Raw genomic sequence first — 26544 nt, 5'->3', positions numbered from 1 at the left:
TTAGTGGTTGAGAGGGGGAAATTTCTCACAGCTATGTTGGAGTTGTGGCCAAAACAAACATTACTATGTTCTAAGCTAATAGTATGCTGAAAACATATGGTTATTTATCAGGGAAAAAAAAAAACAGAATCATAGAATGGTTTGGGTTGGAAGGCACCTTAAAAATCATATCATTCCAGCACCCTGCCATGGGCAGGAGTGCCACTCACTAGATCAGGCCCTGAGGGACCCATCCAACCTGGTGTTGGATGCTTGCAGGGATGAGGGAACCACTTCTGTGGGCAAGCCCTTCCTGTGTCTCATCACCCTCTGAGTAAAGAATTTCCTCCTAACATCTAACCTAAATAGCTCCTCTTTTAATTTAAAACCATTTCCCTTTGTCCTATCACTATCTGCTTATGTAAAAAGTTGCTCCTTTTATCATCAGCTCTCTTTAGGTACTGGAAGGCTGCTGTAAGGTCTCCCCAGCGTCTTTTCTTCTCCAGGCTGAACAAACCCAGCTCTCTCAGCCTTTGTAGGACAGGTGCTTTAGACCTCTGATTCACTTAGTGGCCCTCCTCTGGACTTACTCCATTTCCATTCTTATGTTGGAGGATCCAAAGAGGGGGTCAGAGAGCTTTCTGTCTTATTCCATTGAGTACACGACAGGTTTAGGAGTCCCAGTTAGAGTATTCCACCAAGGAAGTCCGGCTAACTTTCCTGCTTAATTTATAGGGCAAAGTAAACTAAAAATTTGAAATAGTAATGGAAAAATTGAAGGAAATCCTAAAGTATTTCTTGTGATGAAGAACTACCAATTGATGCTACTACTGAGGTTCCAATAAAAGCTCCTCTGTTCATGACATCTACAAGGAGGATAGACTTGATCAAGTCTAGGGCAGGGCTGTGTATTGGGACACAAGCAAGGAGAGATGGTTGAGTGAGGGGAGGCCAAAATCTTACTCTCATTTAGCATAGCTAAGTCAAAACTGGGAGGAGATATGATTATCCTTTAAAAAACAAACTGCCTGGAAAGATGCTAGAGTAAGAGCAAAAGATTTTAGCTGTGGTGCCTCTAAGGTAGGCACTAGAGTGAATAGAAAGGTGGCTTTCTAAACAGCTTCCTGATGAGACCAACAAGTAGTGAAAACTTAAATAACTGTCTGATGATTTTGTGATGGCATTAAAACAACTTCATAAGAATTCAAGAATGTTGTGTGTTGACTGGCTGACTGTGGTTACATCCGTGTTGCATTTGATAGTGGTTCTCAAATTCACTGAGCAATGTGCATCAAACACATCCCAGCTGTACAGTTCATGCCATTTGCACTCACACAGGTGTCTCAGGCCTGTAGCCCCCAACCGGAACTCAAATTCTGCATACGTGTTAGCATAAATACTACAAACCTACAGAGATTTGTAAGAGGTGCACACTTGTGTCTGCAGTTATATGGTTCTAGGAGAACATAGAGTTGCCTGACGGGGAAAGTATTAGCAGCCATAGAAGATTAAGTCAGATAAGTGCCAGAAAATACTGTTCAGAAAATCAAAGTGGTGCCAGTTAACACCACTGGAACTTGCAGTCTTAGCTGTACTACACTCCCAGTTGTCAGTCTTCTGCACTAAAGTGGAGCCCAGTCAGTTCTGTTAGGGTTCTTGGCTTTAAACAGCCCTCTGAATTTCTGCAGGGCAGCTAAAGGTTACTCTCTCACACGTTTTGGGATCTTTTTCCTTTTAAACAATCCAAGAACCTTTTATAGATTCAACTTTTTGGAAAGCACATAATCTCAAAGCATAATTCCAAGTTTTGTATTTTTTTTAGCCAATTCACTTTGGCTAGTTTTATAATAAAGAAAAATACTTTAGGGCATTTTAAAATGTCCCTTCTATACCAGCACTGTTACCTTAACCTTCACTGTGATCAAAAGGATAGTTTGACATGGCCTGCTCAGTGATTCCAGTTCTGCCAGGCCAGGCAGCTGCAGTGTGCCAGTTTTGTACCTGGGAAGCCAGGAGTTTTGTTGGCATAACTCATCCCTGCCAATGGAGGAGGCAGAGCCACCTCACAAGCACACACATTCCTGACCCCACCACTGGAAAAAATATTGAGTAGGCACAGATATTTGTTTAGTGAATCAGATGAGGGACCTGAACTGGTTTAAAATTAGCATTCTGGGCTGGTTTCTGGCCCGATTTTAATTTGGACCAGTTCTCCAGTTTGGTTCATTCTGTGGCTATGGAAATACTTGTGCCAGCAGAGAGGAAGAAGGAAATGACGGCCTGGAGGTGGCAGAGTGAGGCCACAAGTGAGGGCTTATGCCAGGACTAATGATATTCCTCTAATGAGCCAAGATCTTTTTGTCTAAAATATAACAAACCTCTACACAGCCTCCAAACCCATGTTTATCTCTGTGAGAAGCAGGTGGCTTTAACTCCATTCCTCCTTCCCATGAAGAACTTGTTTCAGTTCTTGTTTCCCAACATCTCTTATAGCTTCATCTATCTTACAGCAGGTTAACTGGGCCAGGGCAGTTGTATTTTCTTTTTCAGTGAAATCATAGAATCATTTAGGTTGGAAAAGACCTCTAAGATCATTGAGCCTAATCATTAACCTGGTACTGCCAAGTCCACTACTAAACCATGTCCCTATATGCCACATTTGCACATCTTCTAAATACTTTAAGGGATGGTGACTCAACCATTCTTGGCAACTTGTTCCCATGCTTGAAAACACTTTTTGTGAAGAAATTATTCTTAATAGCCAATCTGAACCTCCCCTGGCAGAGATTGAGGTCATTTCCTATTGTCCTACTGCTAGTTGCCTGGGAGAAGAGACCATACAACCTCCTTTCTTCAGGTAGTTGTAGAGAGCAGTAAAATCTCTCTTGAACCTCCTTTTCTCCAGGCTAAACATCCCCAGCTCCCTTAGCTAGCCCTCACAGGACTTGTGCTCCTGACCCTTCTCCAGCTCTGTTGCCCTTCTTTGGACTCACTCCAGCACCTCAATGTCCTTGCCCAAAACTGAACACAGGTTTTGAGGTGCGGCCTCACCGGGGCTGAGTATAAAGCACTGTCCTCATCCTGCTGGTCACCCTATTCTTGATACAAGCTAGGATGCCATTGCCCTTCTTGGCCACCTGGGCACATGCTGGCTTATGTCCAGCTGGCTGTCCAGCAGCACCCCTAGGTCCTTTTCCACCAGGCAACTTTCCAACCATTTGTCGCAAAGCCTGTAGCACTGCAGCAGATCAACACTCCCACCTGACTTGCTGCAAACTTGATGGGTATGCACTCAAACCCCTCATCCAGATCATCAATAAAGACATTAAACAGAATTAGGCCCAATACTGAGCCGTGGAGACACCACTGGTGACCAGACACCAGCTCTGATGTTTCCCATGTATCACTATGACTCCAGAATCCAATAGATTTTAAAGCTTCGTGTGCTAGAAGACACACAATAATACTTCAAAGCTCAGTTATGCTGCTAAAAGCGTTTTTTTCATTTTTTATATTACCAGTCTAAGTGTTACTACATGACAGGTACAGCCCCCTTTATGATTTGTTCTCTCTCATATTTCTTCTTGCATGTTTTTGGATCTTCTGAAGCCCAGAGCCATGCCATAAAACAGTCCCTAAAAATCAACTTTTTTTTGTTGTTATTTTTATTATTTCAATTTTCTTGAATTAAGAGGAGTGAGTCATGCATTTGAAGAGAAGACCTGGGGAACAGGAAGTACGAATAGACAGACTCTGGAGTGAAAGAAGGGACTAAATATGTAAATATTAAGAACATAGTAAAATCACAGTAACAAATAACACATTTTTCAGTCCCCAAGGCATACAATAGGAAGGCTCTGCTGTGCCTTTTTGAAATGCTCCTTGCTTGCAGTTCCTAAGCAGCCCAGCTAGAGCAAGATGCCCATGAAGAGCTCTTTTGAAGCTGCAAAAACTCTCCTTTGTCTGTGAAGATGGGAAGGGAGAACCTTGTTACAAGTCTGTGTAGTAGCTGCATTATTTGTTCCTCGTATCTGACAAATACATCCATTTTCTCCTTTGGGAGTTGAAGTGAAAGAAAAATCAGTCTCCTAATTCTGTCTGTCTCCTAAATCTGTAGATGTTCTGTCCCACATCACTATGCATAGTAAGATTTCATATCAGATGCTAAAGGAAGTATCAGAATATGAAATCAGATCCCAGTAGCGTATTAGGGCAAAGGTGTCACATTTCAGTGAATGTATATGGCGTGAATCACACACTGTACACTGCAAGCTTTATGAATGAGATGACTGCTTTGTGACATTAACAAAAGTTTATGGTTCAAAGGCAAGTGGTTCTTACAGAATTTTTCATTGGTTCAAAAAAAATATTGGAGTTAAATATCAGCATTGCTGCTGAAGTGACGAATTTAATATTTGTGTTGTATGTTAAAAGACGTTTCATTTTGTTTGAGGAATGTCACTGTATTTAGGTAGACAATATCACTTGGGAAGAGATTTATAACATCTTGGCCACAACTGTACATTTTCCCCATAGCACACTAAGTAGGACAGCAGAAGTTCTGTAGGATTTTAATCTGTATATTGAAGTGTATGAATAAGTATTTGAACTTTTATTAAATAGCATAGCTTACCTCATGATAGAATTAATTGCACATTTTAATCTCTAGTTGATACAAAACAAATAAAACTGCCAGTTTTGCGTTGTGCATATGGGGAATTAGATTTTTGTTTCATTTGTGTTATACACAGTGTTGCTTATTTCTCTGTATATCTCATGTTAGAGTTATATCAGGTTTTGAAAAGATATATGAAATTCATAGAAAGATGTCAAATTGACTTAATATGATGAGTTGCCTTTTTTTTTTTTTTTGCCCATTATGTTAATCAAGTATTTGGACATTAATCCACATGTGCCCTTTATAACTAATTTCACACATTTGTTAGATGAGTAGGAAGACATACACAAGATGTTGACATTTCTTGCAGATATTTGTTGAAGCATCAGCCAGGAAGACTCACTTCCAGTGTGGGCAGGCTCAGTTACACAGAAAGAACCTCATGCACTTCCTGCTGCCTGGTGACTTAGGTGAGAGAAGCGACACGACACTTAAGAGAAGGTGACACTTTGTGTATCTGAAATTAAATAAGGAAAAGGTCATCTAACATACTAAATATCTCTTGTGACAACAATCAGTCCTAAACTGAGACATTTTATGGCTTGTCTTTCTTGCCTTTACTGAAGATGCTTCCACTGAGCTGTGGTGCCTGTCTCTGGACCCTTACGGTCCTTGTGGTAAGGAGAGCACTGTTGCTCACCCCTGTGTCCTCGGACAGCTATTGGATTGATCCCAAGTAAGCTGCCTACACATACACCTCTACAGCTGAATGCTGCTGTGAGGTTACAGATAAGCAGCCCAGGGCATGTGGGTCTTTTCAAAGCAGCTCTAAAACTTATCATGCTTCGTGATGCCACAAACTTTAGAGGAAACGCTAACATAGTATTTGGCTAGTACTATTCCCACATCCTTCGCAGTTTCTGGTGTTGTGAAATCCTGATGAAAATTTCTTTAGCTTTACTATATAAAGTGCATGGAAGATGAGTTGAATATTGATTTTAATTTGTCAGCAATAAAATAGGATGTTGGACTATATTGTTCTGGATGAATTAAGAAATCATTATGTGTCTTTGTGAATACCAAATGGAACCTAACTAACTTTTTGAGGGTTAAAACGATTTTGTATTTTTTTTTCCATTTTACACTTCCTGTGTTGCTGCGTTAGAGAATTTAGACCTTTTTTCTCTGACTGTTTTTTCAGCTTCTATTTCAAAAACAGGCAGGGATAGATGTGCCTGTAATCTGGAGTTAAGTACTGCTACTATATTAATTTAAAGCAGTCCTTCAAAAATTGTCTAAAGAGCCGTACAAGTCCAAGATGAAGGAAACTAATGCTAACGATTTCAAAAGGGATTACTGATTTTTTATTTATGAATCTCATTTTTGTTGTGTCTAACATGGGGTAGATGTTCATACAACCTTAAGCCCAATTTTCAGTGAGTGTTAGGTGTGTAATATATTTTGAAAATATTCTGTATGTCATTTGTCTTGCTAGATGTAATGCCTACCAAGGTAAATTTGCACGTCCCATTGGTTTTTTCTTTGACATTACTCACAGTTAATCTGTTTCTGTAAATAAATCTAGCAAATATGTGACAGCCTTCAGCTAAAATTTTGGCTGTGAACACATAATATCAATCATTGTGCTTTCTCTGAAAGAGGTCTTATGCAGTGGCAGAATACTCCAGCCCCATTTTATGGAAGGAGATTTGAAACAGAGTTTTTTCTCTGCGTTGCAGTGCAGGTGCAAACCTTTTAGGGTCCTGAGTTTACATACCCACCTGTCAGAGTGCACTCTGTCTCCTTTCAGGTTAAAAATATCAGGAGGCATTCTCTTCACTGAGGACAGGAGATGCCATTTGGGAAGAATAAGAGGTAAGCCATGCAATCCGTGTCCCTATTCTGATAGAGGATCCAGGATGCGGCTGGATTTTGTACATGCCCTGGAGCTAGACATAGCTAGAGAGTTTGAGGTTCCTCAAGGTCATACAAATAGTTTCAGATATGGAAGAAGGATATTAATTCAGGTCATTCAGTTCAACTAAATATGATGCTTTTTGTACACCTAGTTAACTTTTGTACCTCGCATGTGGTTTTATTAAATAATTGAAGGAAAAAATTTTACCTAAAATTGGTGCTTTCCTGGATAAATTTGCAAACCCTATTATCCACTTTTCTGTTTCTCAGGGTTTCAATGTCAGACAGTGATCTGGCCTTTCTGCTTACTGCAGTGTCATCTTGCTCTGTCAATGATTATTAGAAGTAGAAATGGGGGCTCCAGTAGATGTTCTATGCACTATTTCTCCTGTTAGGTGTAGGATATCTTTCAGAGCCTATTAAAGGAAAATTGCCTATTAGCAGATTTCTAACAAATGACTCTTTTTGATATTGTTCATGGCTAGTCTGAATAAACAGTAAACATATGCTGTGCATAATGAAATTCTTCCATCCAATTTTCTATTGTATAATGTTCGCTCAAAGTGATATTCATAAATATTCATGTAATAAGACTGTTCATACTTCAGTTAATAAGTAGCATCCTTCCTTCCAGAAAACTTCTAGTCCTTTATAGGAGAAAAGTATGATTTTCTGATTGTCCAAAGGAAAGAAAGAAAAATTCTATCTTCAGCAATCTCCATCATGTTGGAGTAGAAGCTTATGCTATATAAAGGAGATTGGATTTTGGGGTTCCTTGTCTTATATTTCTATCTAAGCCAACAAAATCCAGCAAGACCAGTATATAGTATCAGCCAAGAAACTAAAATGCTCAGTGACATCACTAAAAAGCAAAAAAAGAAAATTGAGGCTGGTACTCTATGCAGATTGCTAGAGATCTTAATCTCCATCCTAAAAGTAGTCCAGAGCTGACTGACGTGCGTGTGGCCGGGAAGCTGTTGCATGTTCCTCTGAGTCTGTAAGAAGCAAAGCACATATGAGAGCAGTCAATACAGCAGCTGTGACACTTGCCAATCTGATGTTCAAGCACTAACACAAGATGCTTTTGTGAGAATTAAAATGTCTGTCATCTGGTGAAAACTCAATCAAATATTGTTCTCTTGTTCTGGAGCTATAATTTCTGCAGCACTCCCGGGTCTCCCTGCACAAATAAGAACAAGCCATATGTCCTCATAGGGTGGCTCATTTGGTTGTCTGAAAGTACCACTATAATCATGTGACTGGTGGGTGCTTAGGAGGGATTGAGGAAGATTTTTAGGCAACTGAACCAAGGAGACCTCAATGGCCTGAAGCTGTGTCAGGGGAGATTTAGCTTGTATATTAGGAAAAGGTTCTTCACCCAGGGAGTGGTTGGGCACTGGAACAGGCTCCCCAGCGAAGGGGTCACAGCACCAGCCTGACAGAGTTCAAGAAGCATTTGGACAATGCTCTCAGGCACATGGTGGGATTCTTGGGGCTGTCACATGCAGGGCCAGGAGTTAGACTCAATAATCCTTGTGGATTCCTTTCAACTCAGGATATTATATGATTCTTCTGCACCAGCAGGGCGCAGAGGTGGTTCATCCTCTTAGTGCCACTGTGTAATTTTTTTTTAATCTTACTGTTGATCTAGTCTATTGAAAACATCTAAGCAACTTGCATCCCTGCAAAATACCGATTTCAGATCTATCAAGACCTTATTTTGATGCCCATTTTTAGGAATATTTGAAGGTGTTGAATAGAATCCACTAATATCACCATATTGAGCAAAACAGGTCTTTTTAAAGTTATTCTGTCCTGCGGTTGCTGCATTTCTATTTATACTAGTTACTTTTCATATAATTGCCAGTGTGTTGGATGATGCTTTTAGCAACAAGGGAATTACCTATATGTGGGTATAAGAGGTACTCTGCTTTTGCCCAGAGGCTTTGAGGTTACAAGTGCAAGATTAAAAAGGAATCGTAGCGCTGTTATGTTTCTCTTGGGATTAGAGGAGCCTGTGTCCTGCCAGTACATCAGTTAGACAAGATGTATGACTTTGCTTTCTCCTTCCTTCTGAGCAGTGATTTTAATTTGCAAGATGGCTGAAGGGGCCTGCATCTCCACTTGAATAATACATATATGAAAAGGATCAAAATTACTGAAGCTTGTGATACACAGCCAGGAGGTGAGAGAAAGGGAAAAAGCATTTTCTTCCCTGCTTATTCCCGTATATCCCCATCCAGCCAACATTGTTGATCACTTGTCACTGCTGGTGAGAAGAATGTCTGAGATGGCAAGTCACTGCCTGTATTCTGCAGTGCTGGCAGGGCAGTGCACCTTTATAAAAGAGAAAACTCCAGTGAAGTGTAGGCTAAATAGGACAAGGTACTTAACTACGTACAGTGGCTGGAAGGGCTGACCCACATGGGTACATTGGTGCAATGAGAGCAAAGCCCAAGCACTTCTTTGGGCAAAGCCCATCCTACCTTATTGAAAGAAACATCAATAAGAAAAATATCCACCTCACGTATTCACTGAGGAAACAAAAGCCATATGGCAATTTGTCCAGCATTGAAGATGAGGAAACAGCAATCACTGGAAGAGTCATATACAATCTAACCACCGGGGGGAAAGTGTTCCTTATTCAGCTGATTGGTGTCTCTCAGAAACATCTGCTCTTGCTCTTGAGTTTCTTTAATGAGAGCATAAATGGCACTGTGTAATTCACCTTTTCTGTAGCATTGTCCCTTGGGCCTCTATTGTGGGAGTCTCATTTTCCTTTTCTCTGCATGTTTTGTTCTGATAATTTTATTTGTTCTGTCTGTGGTGTCTCTGCTTCTGATGCTGTCTTATTTCTCTCTGGATTTTTTTCTGGCTTTCTGATGGACTTACTGAGGAAGGATCAGTAATACTGATTGCATTTGCAAGGAATTCATAGTTTTATCAATTTATAGTTTTTACTTTTGCAATGATCACTAAATTTACTCAAGTAGCAGAGTCATTATGGTTTGCTCATAAATTGTTAATTCACATAAAAAAAATAGAAGGCGTGATTTCAACATACAGCCTGATGTTCTGTGTAATACAGAAATATAGAATTTCTCTTGGTAATTATATCATCCAGCTTGTGGTAGATATCTTGGACTTGCATGTTCTATCATTTAGAAATTGATGATTCATCTGGGACTAGCTACTGGCATCCTTGTCACTCAGGTGCTGTTCAGGCTGTTTTGCTGCCCCATGTTAATTTTCTAAGTCTGGGTCCTTCAGTCTGTTACTGCTCTCGGTATGGTCCATCTGTACACATGAGGAAAGGACCGTTGGCTATCATTAGATATTAATTGGGAATTCTCCATTTATCTTTTAAAAATTCAAACCTGGGCTACGTAATATCTAATTTTGGTGATTCCTGCTGGAGAGTTTGTCTTGAATCCTGGCTATGAGCTTTTTGGTTTGAGGGTTTTTTTTAAGCCTGTTTCCAGCTGAAGCAAACTTTATTTTGCTATTAAGCTCACTGGGAGAAGGGGCACCCATGCTATTGTATTTATTTATTTTGTTTTACAGCATATATGATTCTAGTTTTAAAAAGCATATTTCAGAATACAGATGAGTATTACTGGTTGATGCCAATGTGTCACATGTCCCCTCCATCATTTTTGTTGTTTATTATTGTCTTAAACAGAGACATTGGGGGATTTTTTTCTCCTTCAAGTTCCTCAGCAGTTAAAATTGCTCTGAGAAGATAAATAATTTAAAGACATGAATTTCTAAGTGCAGTTAATATTTCACACTGTAGATTGATCTGACAGTAATATGTTTATAAATGTTATGCTGAATGTTCCAATTCAACATTTTCTTTTCAGCTTGCACCTTTTTATTAGAATCACTGTAAAAAGTGGTTGTTGTCTGACTTATGTGAAAGTTTGAGTTAATGTTTTTGATGTCTCATTTGTTTTTCTGAAGCAAAGTTAAGTTCAATGTCTTGAAGCATGCCATGTGGAACTGTAGTAGAATTTTTTTTTACATATCTATCCCTATGCTTTAATTTTGCATGCACATGTGTTTTGTTTTATTTCTGCATTTGTATTTTTTTAATGTACATTTTTGCATCTTAGTTGCTTTTGCTTTTTTGCAGTTGGAATATATTCTGCAATATCTCTGCTGCCCAGTAGAGCAAAGGTGGTTGGTTGTCCTTCTGTATTTAATCTCTAATCACCTGTCTGAAAGCAGAGTAAGAAAACAAGAATAGCATGCCTATTTCCATGCCTTAGTATCTTGTTAGGGGTGTAAGAGAGTTACTTCCTATCCTTGGGCACTGTGTTCAGTGTTATAGTCTAACCTTTAGCATACAAGGCTAGTTTTTGCTCTGATTTGCATGATTAATTGCCGATTCATTGTGATGGATTGTTTTAAAAATTTTATTTGTTTTTGTGTTAAAGAGCAGAACTCTGAATGTAATAAGCATACCTGATAGCTAGGTATTAAATCATAGCCTATATAGTTTTATTGGAAGTTTATTCCAGTACAGGCTCATTTAATGATGATTGCACGTCCCTGTATGTGAAATCACCACCAGCATAATGAGAATGGAAGGTTGTGATAAATCTGTCGGTGTAAATAGCAACAGGCACTCATATAGTTCATATTATTATACACAGCCTGTGTATTCAAAGCTGGGAAATGATCACCTCCTCTGCATTAATACAGATGTCAGTGACCAGGGATGTATCTGTGATGGGAAGGGTACAGGAACCTTACCCTGAGCTTGTCTGGTTGCTATTTAGGGCTCAAGTGGCTTACACAGGTGGGAATGTGTGAGGCTGCCAAAAGCATTTGCCAGCACAAAGCATGGTCTAGCTTGTGTCAGGACACCTCTCTGCCAGGAAAAAGGCAGGACAAAAGAAGTAGCAGCAGCAGCTGTGTGGTGCATCAGGACAGGTGAGGGGAGGTCAAGTAATCAGCTGAGTGCCTGAGGCCTTTGTGACACTGCAGATTTTACTGCAGCAAGGTCGTGAGGAGACACAAAACTTGACTGGAGAGGCTGCATCAGCAAGTAATTTTGGTATTGACCAAATAAATTACCTTTTAGCCTGTTTATTGTTTCGTCTGTGTATAGGTGTACCTATACATACCTGAGGTTTTCTTCTTGGACACTTGCCTCTGCTCCAGGATGTTTATCTGGGGAGACAACAGAACTGTAACGGCAAAGGGCTCCTAGGCTTGGCATGGCTTGCACTGGGGTAGCACTGTGAAAGCAACCTCCTAAGGTACTTCTGTTGAAAACCAAGAAAATTAGAGAAGCAATCAGAAGGCGTGCTGAGAAGGGGAAAGGAAAAAGCAGAGTGTCACTGTGCAACAGTTACCTTAGTCTGGGGTAGCACTGGGGACCAGGCACAGGAGAGTCAGGCTCTATGAAATTGCAGAGCCCAGCACTAATGGTAGCTTTTCCAATCTAGTGTCCTTTCTAATGAAACCATAAATGCCAAAATATTCTTTTTGGTTTTTTTTCTGGGTACATATAGACCATGGTGAGCTTTAGACAGAAGAATGGGAGCGAGAACCTGAGAACAAAGCAGATAGTGACAGACATTATGAGCCAAGGTAGTTCACAGCACAGCCCAGATATGCAATTAAAGCAAAATGCACCTCTCTTTTAGAGCAGATGGGCTTGAGAGGTGTCATTTAACCTCCAAGTTTTCTCAGGCTGTAGTGATGTCCGCTCTCCCTGGGCTCATTTATCTAAGTTGTTAATAAGTCATCAGAATAATTCCCTTTTCATGTGAGGTTACGGGAGAAAGGCATGTCTGGGGGCTCCTTAGTAGTCAGAAAGGAAAGGCTGCCATAGAAAAGGAGTCTGAACTGTGTGCAAAAGGCAGAGAAACCTCTTTGGTCTCTGGATCACACTGAGATTCATTAGTTTTTGGAGAAAAGCTGAAAAATGTGATTTTGTTGCGGGGAAGTGAGGGGCGCAGCTGTAAGTCTGCATGCTTGCCATGCAGCTCAGAATTAGAGCCTGTAAATAGATGTACATACTGAACCTCCTAGAAGGGCTGTAGCTCCCTGCTGTAGTACAATAAGAATAGTAATACTTACCATTTAGATTGTGCTTTCTATTTTCAGAGCTGTGCCAGTGTTATGTATTTTAATGTAAAGCGGGCGGGTGATTGTGAACAGGATGGTAAGCTTTCCAATTTCGGGGGCGGGGGGGGGGGCAGTGTTATTTTGCATACTCCCCAGAATAAAAGGAGGTTCAAACCCTTCTATTCTGGCAGCGGGGGGGGCACGACATCTTTCAGCTTTCTTCCAGGAGCGACTCTCACAGGGGAGCTGCTTTCTTCTCGGATCTGACCACCACAGCCCTCAGTAATTATAGCAGCGTCTGAATTCTGAGCTAAAAACAGAAGTACAGCATGTGCCTATTCCCCATGTGATTCAGAAAGCAGGAAATTGAAAGAGCCTGACTGAGAAGAGAGGGAGTGCAAAGCAATAGACACATCCAATATTTGTCTGAAACCTGCTACGCCTGGGACGCAGGAGCTGTCATCTGCCGGCGCTGATTCTGCGTGCAGCCAGAGCAGAGCCTGATTGGGCGTAGTGGGACCTAAGGCAAGGGGGCGAGGCGGCGGGGAGAGAGTTGGGCTCGCCGCACCGAAATGTAAACAGTGGGAAGCGAGAGCGAGCCCAGCGCCTTCATGCTCCGAAGGGCGGGCAGCCGGCTCCGGGCTCCCGCGGCTGCGGCCGCGGACCGCTGGCAGGTCTAGCTGTGCCCAGCTCGCTGAACACAACCAGACACCTCGGAGGATCTCCTGCCTGTGGATATAAATAGGGGGCAATCGGGATGCGCTAGCTTTCTCCGCCGGCGCCGCAGCTCCATCGTGCTCCGCACCGCAGCTGGGACAGGGCGATGGACATGAACATGAAGAAGTTCACAGTGCGTCGCTTCTTCTCGGTCTACCTCCGCAAGAAGTCTCGGTCAAAGAGCTCGAGCCTAAGTAGATTTGAGGTAAAATTCGCCTTAACTTCGTTAAATGTAGCAAATGCTGTTAGATGCAGGTAACAGAGGTACAAGAGAATGCCTGCTTTTACTGATGTGATAAGTAGTTAAAGGTGCTCTTTCCCTGGAGGTGATGATATTTGCACCTAATGTTCTTTGTTTCAGTGTAATTCAGGGCATTTTCTCGGTAGTATTCAATACATTGCATAATATATTTAGTGTGTTGCCAAGAGTCCTTTTATCAGCCTTGCAGGGGAGGAGGAAGCTGGTTCAGGACATCATGAAGTTGTAGGAAATAATTACAGATCCACTTAAATTAGCACAAATGACACCATAGTTTGAAATAGCCTCATATTTTAGTCTTCCCCTGCACACATACCATTTTTTCCTAGTGCTAGATTTCCAAGTTATTAATCAATTTGCTAGTGCTTTTCATATATGTGTGGTATGTTAGACAGGGATTCTCTTGCTTACTTAACTATGGGTTCTCATGTTTGCACATATTTTTTGTATTTATCTTCTCTCCCATGCATCTCTCCTAGTATTCTTTTCATTTATTTCTTTTAGAAGAAGTTGTTCTTTAGGAGCTGGGGGGACAATGTCAGATTAAACCTTGAACGATTTAGCAGTGTGGGGAGATGAAGGCAGTTCAAGTAGGAGGTATTAGCAAATTGGAATGTGTGAATGGGTTAGAATCCGGATTCCTGCCTGCCTTCCTCAAACCATTGTTCTTCAGCCCTATATTTGGAGCTGTGAATAGTCGGCAGGATGTGAGATCAATTGAATAGATGTCAGTTATATTTATGTTTTTCACTTTATCATTGCAGATGATCTGCGACCTCTGCATTAAAATAGAGGTATATGGGGCCTGATTCCCTTCTGTCTTACGTTTATTTTGTGCTGGTGTACTTCAATTGACCTCTGAGGAGTTACTCTGATTTGCACTGGTACTCCCAGGAGGAGGATTAGTCTTATGCTGTATGAATACATTTTAAAATGTTATTCCCTTAGTGTCCTATTTAAAGCACCAGGTAATTGTTTGAACATAAAGTTCTTCATGTGTCATTGCTTAAACAGGACACGCTGAAAAGCCTAGTTTTTGACCTGTGTGTTTTGTTGGTTTTTATTTTCTTTCCTAGCTATTTAAAATCAACTTTCTTGAAAAATTATCACATAAATTACCTAATTTTATTTACATCATCAAATGGACGTGTTACGCATTTATAATAAACTATTTAACTCCCTCCTTGCAACAGTCCTGTCCCAGTAGGACTGAGGTGAGCGGTGGGAATACCTTTCCTTTCCTGGTTGTTTAGTCACAATCACAAAGCTTAAGCTAGAATAAATGTTCCTTGTAACACGCTGTAAATTCTCTAAGCTCGTGCTTCACCTGAGACAACAGGAAGTAGACCTGGAGTTACATGAAGGAGTTCTGAGACAAATGAGTGTCTTCACAGGCCACCAGTGTCACAATGGGATGTGAGGAGGGGAGCTGATTCGGAGCAGAGCTCCACCTGACCTCATAACTATTCATTTGACAGTGCCATAGTTTGGGAGAAACAGATTCCACCATACTAATTATTTAACTTACTGGATAATGTAGTGTGAATGACCAGTACGACTCAGCATTTGTATCAAGCTAGACTCTTGCTTCATCTAAAAAAAAAAAAAAAAAAAAAAAAAAAAAAAAAGGAAAAGGTCTTTGCAGTCCCTTTGACCATCAGTGTTAGATTTACTGGACTTTCTCAATAATTATGAAACTGTTTTCCCTTATGTGAGTTGTATTGTAATGATTATTTTCTGATTTTAAATAGTTTGCTTCAAGAAGCAACCTGATACATATCCTGTTGCACATGTAGCTTCACAGCATTTCATCCACTTCCCTCCTTTTTCCCCTGGCTTGTCAATAATGACCAACTTGATGGAAAGTGACTCAGTATTATAATGGAGTGGAGAACAGGGGCTATTCCAACTATCAAGAAAAAATGATTCATAAAATCTGTTCTGCTATTTAAGTGTGAAAATCATCAGAGATGTTTCTTCTGGGCGCAGGGGGCGGGGAGAAACAGCCCATCATGAACATCAAGCCTTCTCTGTGGTTTTCATCCCTGAGTACTTCTGTGTATAAATTTGCTATTGCAGGCTAACAAGTGCTTGTCAGACAAACAGAAGGTGTAAGGAAGCCTGTTGGTAGATGGTTTTCTAGAAGTGAGAATATTTGTCATCCTAATAGGCAGATGTTTTTTAAAGATGCAGTAAAAAGGTACGTGTTGTTACATCATGGAATGAGTAAAAGTAAAATAAAGGAAAGAAATTTGGAGCAAACACATGGGGCATTGCTTTGCTTAGTGTGCATTAGCTAATGTACCTGGCAGAAATTGTGTTGCACGATGTCATTTGAAATTTGAAAGGGAACTGTTTTTACTATGTTGTGTGGGATTTTTGTTGTGTTCTTTTGGCAAGTTAGGAAGGAAGGTGGAAGGGTTTAAGATAGATACTCCTAGGCTCAAGCATTTAATATATTTAAAATACCACTATTAGAGTAGATTCAAAAATAATGCAATATTAGTTATTAATATAATGATTAATTAATTTTTCTACTGTGGTATTCTACACTTTAAATTTACTTGTAATGAGATCCATAGCTTACAGAGCCAGGATACAGATGCAGAAAAGGACTTAGCAGATCACAGCTAGTAACCTGACCTTTTCTTAATTGTTTCAGATGCCAATGTCATTGCTATAGCTAAAACAAGAAGATCATCACCTTGTTGTGTAAATAGCTGGGTTTCACACTTTGTCCTGCTAAAAGAGGCCAAGTGCACTCTGGTAAATGAGATGGTATTAGGGTTTCATTTCATCTTGCCTAAAATACATGCCCTTTTTATTATTCTGGAAAAACCTGGCTGAAATTTGAATTTATTTGGCTACAGTTTAGGGGTTTCAGTTTATATTATTTTTCAGTATGGCCCGCATTGCCCTTCATTTAAAAGGTATCTAGTGATGTAATTTTATTGAATGTGCAGAGCCAAGTTTTGCCCTTCTGCATGCACAGAGTTCTGATTGAAGTCAGCTGAAAATCCAGCAAAGTCAATGGGAACTGCATGTGTGCATCTGAGAAAAGGCTTTGTTTATGGTTCTTGCTGCGTGTTGATGAACATGAATGTGAAACCATCAGGATAAAGTATGCACAGTGTGGATCTGCTAAAGACTTTGAGACCTGGTGGAATGCATCTTATGGCAGTGAGCAATATCCCTTGATTTATAAACCAAAATTTAAATATGGCATTTGAATAAGCTAGGAAATACCTAAGCATGTAAAGAATTTGGTAATATTTATTCCAATGATGCAGAAGCCTTTTTTTTTCTTTTCTTGGGAGAAAATGACCAATTAAAACGTTGCCTTTTTTTCTTTTTGGAGATGTTTCTGACTTTTGTACTCCTGACGTATTTTTAATTCATTATTCTTACTCTTTAATTCTTCTAATTAGTTTTTAGTTTTACTGGTAATGATGAATCCAAATTATGTTTAATCTACATATGGGGCTTAGAGCCTAGCAGAGTTCTGGCACATTAATTCAGAATTAATTTGGAGCCTGGTGTGCCTTGGCATGGTCAGTGTGAGAGGTAGGATCTCCTGTGGATGATTCAAGTGTGGATCCTCCTTTGATTCCAGCACTGGCATGTAGGAAATGGAAGCGAGCCTATCCAGGCTTGTAAGTAGTAGTACAGAAGGACTGGCACTGGCTTTGTGATATTTTGTTATGAGAGATTTTTGGTTCTAATCTTAGGCTCTGATTCTGATTTCCTACGGGCTAAAGTTACAGCAGCCTTAGGAAAGAGCCCAGAAAATGCTGAGCTAGACTGCTCCTTTTCCACAGTGGGCTGGAGCAACACTTTGCTTGCAAATGCTTGAGAATTCTTCTGCACTTGTGTAAAGAACAGTTCGGTTCCTTATCAGCAGTATGTCCTTTATTTATTTTTTTTATTACTTTTATAGTTACCCACTTGGTAGAGGAATAGAGTCTTTCTTCCAAATGTTAGCCAGAATAAAGGCAAGTTAAAGAAGGGAGATGGGGGTTATCAGCCCAGGAACATCTCTGCAAGGTGCAAGTCCTGAGGCAGCTTTAGTTGGTTTCTTTTTCCCCGTGGTAATGATCGTCTTTGTGATGTGTGTTCTTGTTACAGCAGAAGTTACCGACGCTATTGTGGTGTCTAACTTCCCCCAGCTGCAGGCAAGCCTTTTATGAGGAAATGCTGCAGTTCTTGTAGTCTTGCACAGCTTGCTGGGGGGAAAGGAGGCAGGAGGGGAGAGAGAGCAAGAGCAGGAGGAGTGTGTAGTCCCTCAGATAGGTCACTTGAGGAGCCAGGAAATCCGTTTTTCAGGCTAATTTTGACAACTTGCTGTGTCATTACAGATGGTTCAGACCTTTGTGCTTTGCGTTTCCCATTTGAAAAAAGGAAAATTATGATAAATATTCAAGTCCTTTGATACTATTCTACCTATTTACATTGGGTTTGGGGGCAGTACTCAGATGTGTACACATTCATAATGAAGGAATTGCTCCCAATTCCCCAACTGCTTCTGACTTTATCCCAAATAAAGTCTCATGTGCCTTAGGCTTGATATGTGCTCCTTCCCACAAGCCTCAAATTAACTGCTGAGCTACATAAAGGGAAAATTAAGCAGGTAGGTGTAGGGATAACTTGTAAACAGGAAACTGGGACTGGGAGGCATCTAAAAACCCTTAATCTGGACTCCTCTTCCTCCTTAGGCAGCATCAGCTATATCTAAGCTATTCCACCAAAGACATTTTTCTAACCTTTCTGAAAGCCCTCAGTGGTAAATGCCCATAACCTTTGTATGTGGTATATTTTGTATCATTGTCCTTAGCATTTGAGTGTTTTCCTAATATCTAACACAAGTTTTCTTAAGGTGATTTAAGCCTGTGTCTTCTTGTCCTCTCCATTGTAACTGTGAAAAGGAGATTGTTTCCTTTTCTTTGCAGCAGGATTTTTATGCATTTGAAAGCTGTTCAGGTCCCTTTCCTCAGTCTTTGTGGTAGGGTGGGAAAAATGTCTTTCCTCCTTTCTCAAAGTTAGGGACTTCCAGGAACAAGACCCTGGGCCAGTTACAGCAACCTTGTTAGGGAGTATCTCTTGCTTTTTTGGATGCTAATCGTCCCTTGTAAAAATCAATTATATTTCAAAGGCCCCTACCCTGCCAAAGACCAATCCAAATTGTCATTTTATGCTCCATTTCCACCATCTAAATGTCTGCATGATTCCTTGATCTGATGGTATTTGGCATCCAAGCCAGTGCTGACAGAGTTGATCCATGGGCTCTAATGTCAGATGAATTCTGACATACATCACACAATTAAACGCAGGCTCTGGTCACATAGCCAGGGTACATGAATGTTTGGGCATGGAGCAGGGGCATGGGATCATCATCTAGGAGAAGAGGTCTTCATGTGGGTGTGGGATGGGTCCTGTCTGGTCAGCAGATGGGACACGCACACGCCTACAAACTAATGATGGAATGACTGAAAGGGAGAGGGCAGCGCCCCTTGACTCCCTGAGCCAGGTAATGCCCTGGTTCCCTGTGCGTGGAGCATCTGTGTGTGGGTGTGCAGGAGATGAAGAGCTGAACCTGAGGGACTGTTGGAACCTGCCTAGAATTTATTTGGAGTAATGTAGTTTTATGCAAGTGAAGAGCGTGTAATTTTATTTTGAGTTTTAGCTCATAACATGATGTCCTGTCTGACCCTGTGGCACAAAAAGTCTGTTCTCAGAGGGTTTAGCTCTCCTGCATGTACTTTTATTATCAGTAGCATTTGATTCATGCATTTTTCTGCTAGTCTCAGGAGAACCTGACTCCTTTGTGTGTACTTTCTGCATTTGTATTGTCATAGATAACTGGAAGTGTTTCTAAAGCAAGACAGAAATCAGAACAAAAACCCTCCTTAGGTTGATTTACCAGTTACTCAAGTACAAATACTTTCCATCTAGATATTTTCTAGTCTTTTCCTTTTGTTCACTTAACAAGACTTACTGTCCCAGGTCAGCAAGGATTCAGTAAAAGTATTTGCTGTTAAGAAAGACTCCAAGTACTGCAGAGAAGGTCGGTTCTGCACACAGGACACACTCTGTGTGTGTGTGTTACCACCAGCTCTTACAGGGTACAGTTTTGCTTCCTGGAGAACAAAAGTTCAGGAAATGAAAAAGAATGATTGGATCACCAAATCTGCCTTGAAAATAGGTTTCTGACTGAGGATGCACAAGGAAGCAAGTGATACATCTAGTTAAGGTCCTTGCACAACAGCTACAATTCATATACAGGGAAGTTTGGGGTGCACATTCCCTCATTCAGTGCATAGATGGGGATGGGGTGGACACAGCATGGCTTTGGAAGACTTTGAAGGGAGCAGTTGTCCTTTGCTGTTCAGTCTCTCTCACCACTTTGAAATGTATCAGTATTTCAGCAGAGCTCCTTTTACTGTGAGATGTGGGAGAACTTACAGCTTGCTTCTAGCTGAGAGCTAGGACTTCAAGGGTACTGGAAGGGCAAACCTTTTAGAGCACAGAAGACAAAACCACAAAGTTTCTAATGAAGAAAATCTTTTCCTCAGATGACAGTATATTATTAGACATTCTGTAGCAGTGCACAGGCAAGAGGGGAAGATACAGTTTGCCAGCATGCTTTCAGGTGGTAATGATAATAATTGGCAAAATGCCAGTTAACTCATTAAACCTTAACGCATGAACTCATATAAAGTCCAGGCATAATTCAAGAGTGTCAGGCCTCTTTCCTTCAGGGGCAAAACTGAGCCTCTGTGTGACTGGCAGAAGGCAGTGAATAGTTCTGCTTTCCACAGTTGTTATGAATAAACTGAAGGCTTTGCAAAGCGGGGAGCTGAGTGTGTGGGTTTATCTATCAAATTCACCTTTCTTTGCTTTTGGTAGAAATTTCTGTTGTTTTTTTCTGGAGAGTAATAAAGAAAATCCTGCATCAGTTCAACTTTGTTTTCTCTACTTTCACATTGCCAGCAAATAGTGGACAGGTTCTGTGACTCTCAAAAATATCTTTGCCTTAAACTTCTGCATTGGCAGACCTCCGTGCCTGTCTTTCCTGTATCATAGAACCTCTGTGACTAGAAAATGTCTGGGACAGCAATTAAACATTGCAATTGCATTAATTGCAAAGCTACCTCTCTAAATATCGGAAACCCTGCTGGACCTGCTGCTAGCCTGCACAGTTGCTACTTTATTCCTGCATGCATTGCAATTATTACTAAAGAGCAATCTGAAAGCAAGGCTTTATGTTAGATTATTTCTGTGACACAGTACAAGACCAATTCATATCACTAGATTTGAATTTTTTAGTATTTATTATGTGTGAAGATGTTAAATAGTACATACTTCAAAAGTTTTTTTTATAACTTTTCATTATGTTGTAAAAACCTAAGAGATTTTTTCTGGCAAGTAAAATCACTAATTTTTATTCCAAAACAAACTCCTTAATATTCCTTTAATTAATTCAACATGATTAAGATAGCTAAAGCAAGATGTTTTCAAAATGCAAATGATTATCATGTGTTGGCATTTATGGCTGATTTCAAGCACATTGCAGTGCCTAAATTTGAAAGGTGGAGAAGATGATGTATCTGCTCTTGTTTTTCAGATTCTTGTACTTGTGAGAGTTATCTTCTTTGTATGTGGCAACCAGTGAAATAGGCATAACAGGAGGGAAGGAAAGTGTGGTAATCTTAGCTCTTCTGCATTCTGTCGACTTCTCTTCAACTTCTACTTTCAAAGGACCACATGATTAGGCTTACTCAAGAAATGGGTGAAAGTGTGTTATATGAATCCACACAGGAAAATGCTGTGTGGTGTAGAGGCAGGAAAGCCCCCACTGAAGTAGGCATTAATTAATCCCTCTCAGACTCTCCAGCTTTATGAAGTTGTACAGGTTTATGACGCCTGCCAGTCAGAGGTAATAATATTGGTTTATTTTCATTATATATTCTTCTCTTGTTCATGGTGAAGTTTTAACGATTGTAAAGCAGAAAATATGTAAAGTTAATAAAACAGAAGGGAGGGATTGAGAGGAGACTTTGCTTTCTCCTTTAAAAATTTTTAATGAGCATTTTCTTTAGTTTGGTGGCTAAATCAAGCCACTGTGTCATAAGGATGAGCACTTGGGGGCATTTGCTCTGGTCTGAAAAAAGGACCATGTTAACTCTGTTGCATGTACCATGCTAACTGATACGAGACAAAAAAAGAATCACCCATGCTAGCAGACCTGGAGACAAACCAGTTCCCAAAGTCAGCTGCTGAGATTTGTTTTTTCCCCCTATGATTTCAAGTTTTTACATGTTTGCAGAATTGAAGAATCCATACTAAAAGCATACTTCAAGTTCACCTGCTTTTTCTTTTCATACTTTTGTGGAAAAATTAATGTCCCATCATAATATACCAAGTGGTAATGCTGATAAGGATGGTGGGCCGCAGAATTTGCTCTGTCTGCAAAGTAAGTGTAGATAATATTTATTTGCCTTCTTCCCTCTATTTCACCAGTACAATTATGGCAGCATCCAGATGTCTTCTTTTCCCTTCCTACAGCTGTTGATGCCGTCGATGCTGTAGCATCCCTTCTTGCACATCACAGAAACTCCATCTGTATTTGCTGTTCTCTGAAAGACTGTGTGGTGAAAAAAAAAATCCTAATGGCATCTTTTGCCTGCTGGTATGAAATGAATTTCTGAAAGTCTTCCCTGCAACAGGGATTTTGTATTCTAGCGAACCAATTTTTCATTTTTCCCAGACAGGAAAACCCATATGGGACATTAGAAGAAATGCTGTTAGTGATTCTGAGGATTGTCACTTCCAAAGGACAGAGATACCTTTTGTAATTATCTGCCACATGTTTTATCCCAACTACCTTTTTGGAAATACTCTCTCCACACATCAGGATAAAGTATACGTACTAGTTTACTCTTGGAGATGGGTATTCCGCTATTAAAGGGTGTAAGTTACCCATAGCAAGGGTAATTATGTCAATGGTACCAACTGCAGTTTTTCCCTTGCTTAGTTTCAAAGCATTGTCTCTCTCTGTAACATGTTGCAAAAGAAGCCATAACATTAATTTGAGCAATGTTTGTATTGAAGAAAACTTTATAACAGGTAGACATTTGTGGTGCTATGGGAGGAGTTGTTTCCTTGGAATTGTTAGGAAAGTTTTAAGGTTTTGACTTAGTATTTCTATCTTTCTCATAACACGTGTCCAAGGAGTGAATTAAAGCTTTAATCTTTTCTACTGCAGATGATCTGGGTCATTTCAAAAACAGCGTTTTTTTGAAGAGCCTTATTTAAGAAAAACAGATCAGTCCTTTGCTTCCTCTCTTGACCACTTGTTCTTCTATTGATCAGTTTAGGGTTTTCTTTTTTCTGCTTCATCTTTGTGTTCATCTCTTCCTCCCTGTTGTTAACCACATGCACAACCATGGTAATTATAACCTATCCCCAGGGGAGGGGGGACTTACAAAACATTTAATGTGCTGTATGCACCACAGCCAAGAGAAAGTTTGCCCTTTTACCCTAGCTTTTAAAATCCTTTTGCTGGTGTGAAATTCGTGGGACTGAGATAGAAATAAGAATAGAGCTCTCTCCATGGAGTACCACTATGGTCTACAAGCACTCATTTATCTTTCTGGTGATCAGAGAGCTGTTGTTGTCTGGGATTCTGTGTTATCTCTTCAGGGAGGCACATCAATTCCCCATTTTTCAGTTACTGAAGAGAAGAAATTAAGTTGTTTTGCCCTCCTGGGATATGATTCTTTACTCTTGTGTGCAGGCTTTTCTTCCCTCTTGTAGATAAAGGTTGAGGATTTGAATGTGCTGTGCGCTGGTTAGAATTGCGCAGCTGGACTGCGGAAATGCTGAGCTCCACGCTCATGGAAACTGTGCCCTCAAGACCAGGCTCTTGCCTCCTGGTGAATACTGAAACTCACTTTGCCTTCTCAGATGTTTCCCTTGTAAGGTAACAGTTCTGCTTTTTCCTTCTCCCTCACCCTATCATTCATCTGATTCAGCTTTTTTGCTTTATGCTTTAGACTCAAACAGTGCAGTCGCTTGTTTTTGCTTTTCTTGTACTGCCTCTGTTTCGGTGCTTTCCACCCTCAGTTTACTGAGGTAACTGGGCAGTCATCAGTAAAAACAAAGCTTTGTTTGAAGAGGTGCTGATGCAGAGATGATACTCACCTCTGAGGCTGGGCAATGAATGGTCAGATAGCTCTGGAGCAAATCCCAAATGCAGTACTTACTACATATCTCAGAAATGTCCCCATCTCATATACTACAGTCCTTGCCTGTTTCTCTTCAAATGTCTCTGCATTCTGGCTTTCTGTAGTTTAAATGTCTTGTGATCATTTCTCTTTCAGGGAAAGCAGCAACAAAAACTCTTAGGGAGTCTCCTTGCCTCACAGGCTCCTGAGTGTGTTGCTGAGGGTTTCATACCTATGACTCAGCTCTGCTTCCAATTGAGCACGAGCGTCTGTGTGTCTGGGATTTTAGCTTTACATAGTACCATTTTCACAGCACCTCTACTCTGACTTTAAACCACGGCTACTATGGCATCTACAATATCTTAGAAAACAGTGAAGATATCAGTGTTAACATTTTGTGTTGTTTGACAACTTTTGTTCCTGTTTTGCCTCTGTGTTTTCACCCTCTATGTTTTCTTTTGAATCTTGATGAAAAAACCTCTAAGTGAAAATGACCATTGTCATTTCAGATATGTGAAATCACACAGAGTGTCATGGTTTCTGCTCAGTCATCATCCATTTCAATTTCCTGAAAGGAGTAAACTTATGTAGTTGTTCATCTTGGGATTTCCATGACAAACTAACCTGCATTAATTTAGTCATTTATCATAAAAAGATCTTCCATTCAAAGCACCTTACCCTTGTAGTTAACGGCTACTTCTGTTATATTTACAATGCCAAAAAGCCTAAACCAGTACAAACCTATGGTTCAAAGCACATGAAAAGCAAATCAAATTGCTCTTTTTTATTCCCTGAAACTGTAATGAGATCTGAATCAGAAGAAAACTTGTATTGCTTTTGTTGGGATACTTAACACAGTATCAGTCTGACATCATTGTTGTTGCTAGAGCATCATTTCTTCCTCCTTTCCAAAACTTGAGATGTAGAAGAATGCTTTAACAACTTGCTCTAGGTAAACTTCTTGGCTTCTCTGTCTTCTGGCTGGTGGCCTCAGGTTGCAAACAAGGACTATGCAAAAAAAGAAGAAAATCTTGTAGTTTAATATTTAAGCACATCTTGTATCATTACCAACTTTTGGGCTAGCACAAAATTAGTGTCCTCATAACTGAATATGTAAAAGAGGGTTAACCCCTGGCCAAGCCTGTGAACCTACAATGCTAAATTTGATTGTGTTGGAAGGTCAAGTGCCCATGGCAATACATCTGGGTCTGAAATCACAGTATTTTATCCATGTGGCCTCTAAAATATATTGAGATTGTCAAATCGGGAATCTCCCTTTTTCTCAGTGTAATTCAAACTCTTGCCTAACTGGATCTTAAAGAGTGTCTTGCTCTTTCTTCCTAAACTACGAAGTGTTCAAGGCATATATATTAAATAAAACCAGCAAAGTGAATCTTGAACTGCTGATGTTCCCAGCTAGTAGTGGATGAACGAGGTGTTCTGTTACTGCTGCAGGGATGCAAACCAAAATGTCAGGGTATTACGCTGGTTTTCCTTTACTTTTTGGAAAGGGTGATGTGTCAGTGTGCTGTGTGTCTGTCATGTAGTCATCTGTGGGAACAGAGGAAATTTACCAAAAAACAGAGTTGTTGATTTGGATTCATTTTTAGCCTAGGTTCCTAAAAAAATGAGGCTTTATACATGCCCTGACATGCCTTTCTGCCCCTTGGCTTTAAAAGCATTGTCAAATTTAACAGAGAAAGGGAAAAAAAAAATAGTGGTCTTGAAGACATAATGTTTCCTGTAAGAGTCATGAAAATAGGGGCCTTGAGAAAGGACAACACTGCTACCACAAAATGAAGGAACAGGGAGTGGGAGCATATTCCTTAGCCACTAAAGAAACCAAGCAGAGAGAGATGGTGGGAGAGGAGGGGACAGCTTGATAAGAAACAGGGATTCCTCACACCACTCTATTCAGAACATTACTATACTTTGATGCCAGGAAGCAAAATAGGAATTCTTTTGTGAGACATGTATTTGGATTTGCTGCAGAAACAAGTGAGTTAGTCTATTTACTTGCATAAATGTTTGGGCTTTGAATTACTGTAGCCCTCAACAATGATGTAATTTATAACAATACTGCTGTCTTTTACTAATATTTTTCTCTTACTATGAAGTAAGCAAGCTCTTTTGTTTTAGCAATTCCTGCTTCTAATATAATGGGCAAAGCAGAAGAAGTAACTAGCAGTGCTGTTTTATCAAGGTTACTGAGGTGCTTTTGCTGTAAGGGGCAGGCAACATAGTATAATCCTGGTTGTTTTTCTCTTTGGAATCCAGTAACCATCTTTGTGTGGAAGTGTATTAAAAATATTTGTTTGGAATCACTTAAAATGTGGTGTACCAAGGGGGGAAAAGAGGCATTTGACTATAATTTATGGAGTAAAAAACTCACAGAACTTAAGAAAAAAGGGCTAATTTATCAGTAGAATTATTTTTAAAATCCTCTAGAAGTTAGTAGAAAGTGTAGGCTGACAAAGAAAGAACTCATCAGAAAAATTATCATAGTGTAGTAACTCACAAGGTTTTAGAATCCTTGTTACAGAATTCGAATATCAGTGTTTGCTTGAAACACTGTCTTGCTAGCAAATTGTTGCTTTGATGACATGAATAATTAATTTCTTTGGATAAAAGTGGATATTTAGACTGGTAAGAGAGGCTTTGCAGGTGCAATGAGGAGTCCTCAGGCAGGAATATTTGGAGTAAGGAAGTCTGGGAAGAATATTGGTGTTTACTGATAATTTCCTTGAAAT

The 26544-nt window shown here is 40.1% G+C and overlaps 1 protein-coding gene across 11 annotated transcripts in view; it reads left to right on the top strand.

The window, feature by feature from the left end:
* The window catches only part of RPS6KA2 (ribosomal protein S6 kinase A2), a 287603-nt gene that overhangs the window by 118633 nt on the left and 142426 nt on the right, over positions 1–26544 (top strand). For 6 of the 11 annotated variants that reach the window (XM_069010156.1, XM_069010152.1, XM_069010150.1 and 3 more), the window contains 3 exons: positions 4968–5067; positions 6408–6472; positions 12822–13517. The exons of 2 other annotated variants lie outside the window; for them this stretch is intronic. In XM_069010156.1, the coding sequence (XP_068866257.1) occupies positions 13419–13517 (99 nt within the window). In that variant the 5' untranslated portion in view covers positions 4968–5067; positions 6408–6472; positions 12822–13418. Of the gene's footprint in view, positions 1–4967; positions 5068–6407; positions 6473–12810; positions 13518–26544 lie in introns of all 11 variants that reach the window. 3 more of the 11 variants (XM_069010153.1, XM_069010151.1, XM_069010159.1) reach the window with 3 other exon arrangements.

Source organism: Aphelocoma coerulescens, chromosome 3 (genome assembly GCF_041296385.1).
Source record: "Aphelocoma coerulescens isolate FSJ_1873_10779 chromosome 3, UR_Acoe_1.0, whole genome shotgun sequence".
Taxonomy (NCBI): Eukaryota; Metazoa; Chordata; class Aves; order Passeriformes; family Corvidae; genus Aphelocoma; species Aphelocoma coerulescens.
Note: the sequence above shows the minus strand (reverse complement) of the source record. Positions and strands in the feature narration are given on the sequence as shown.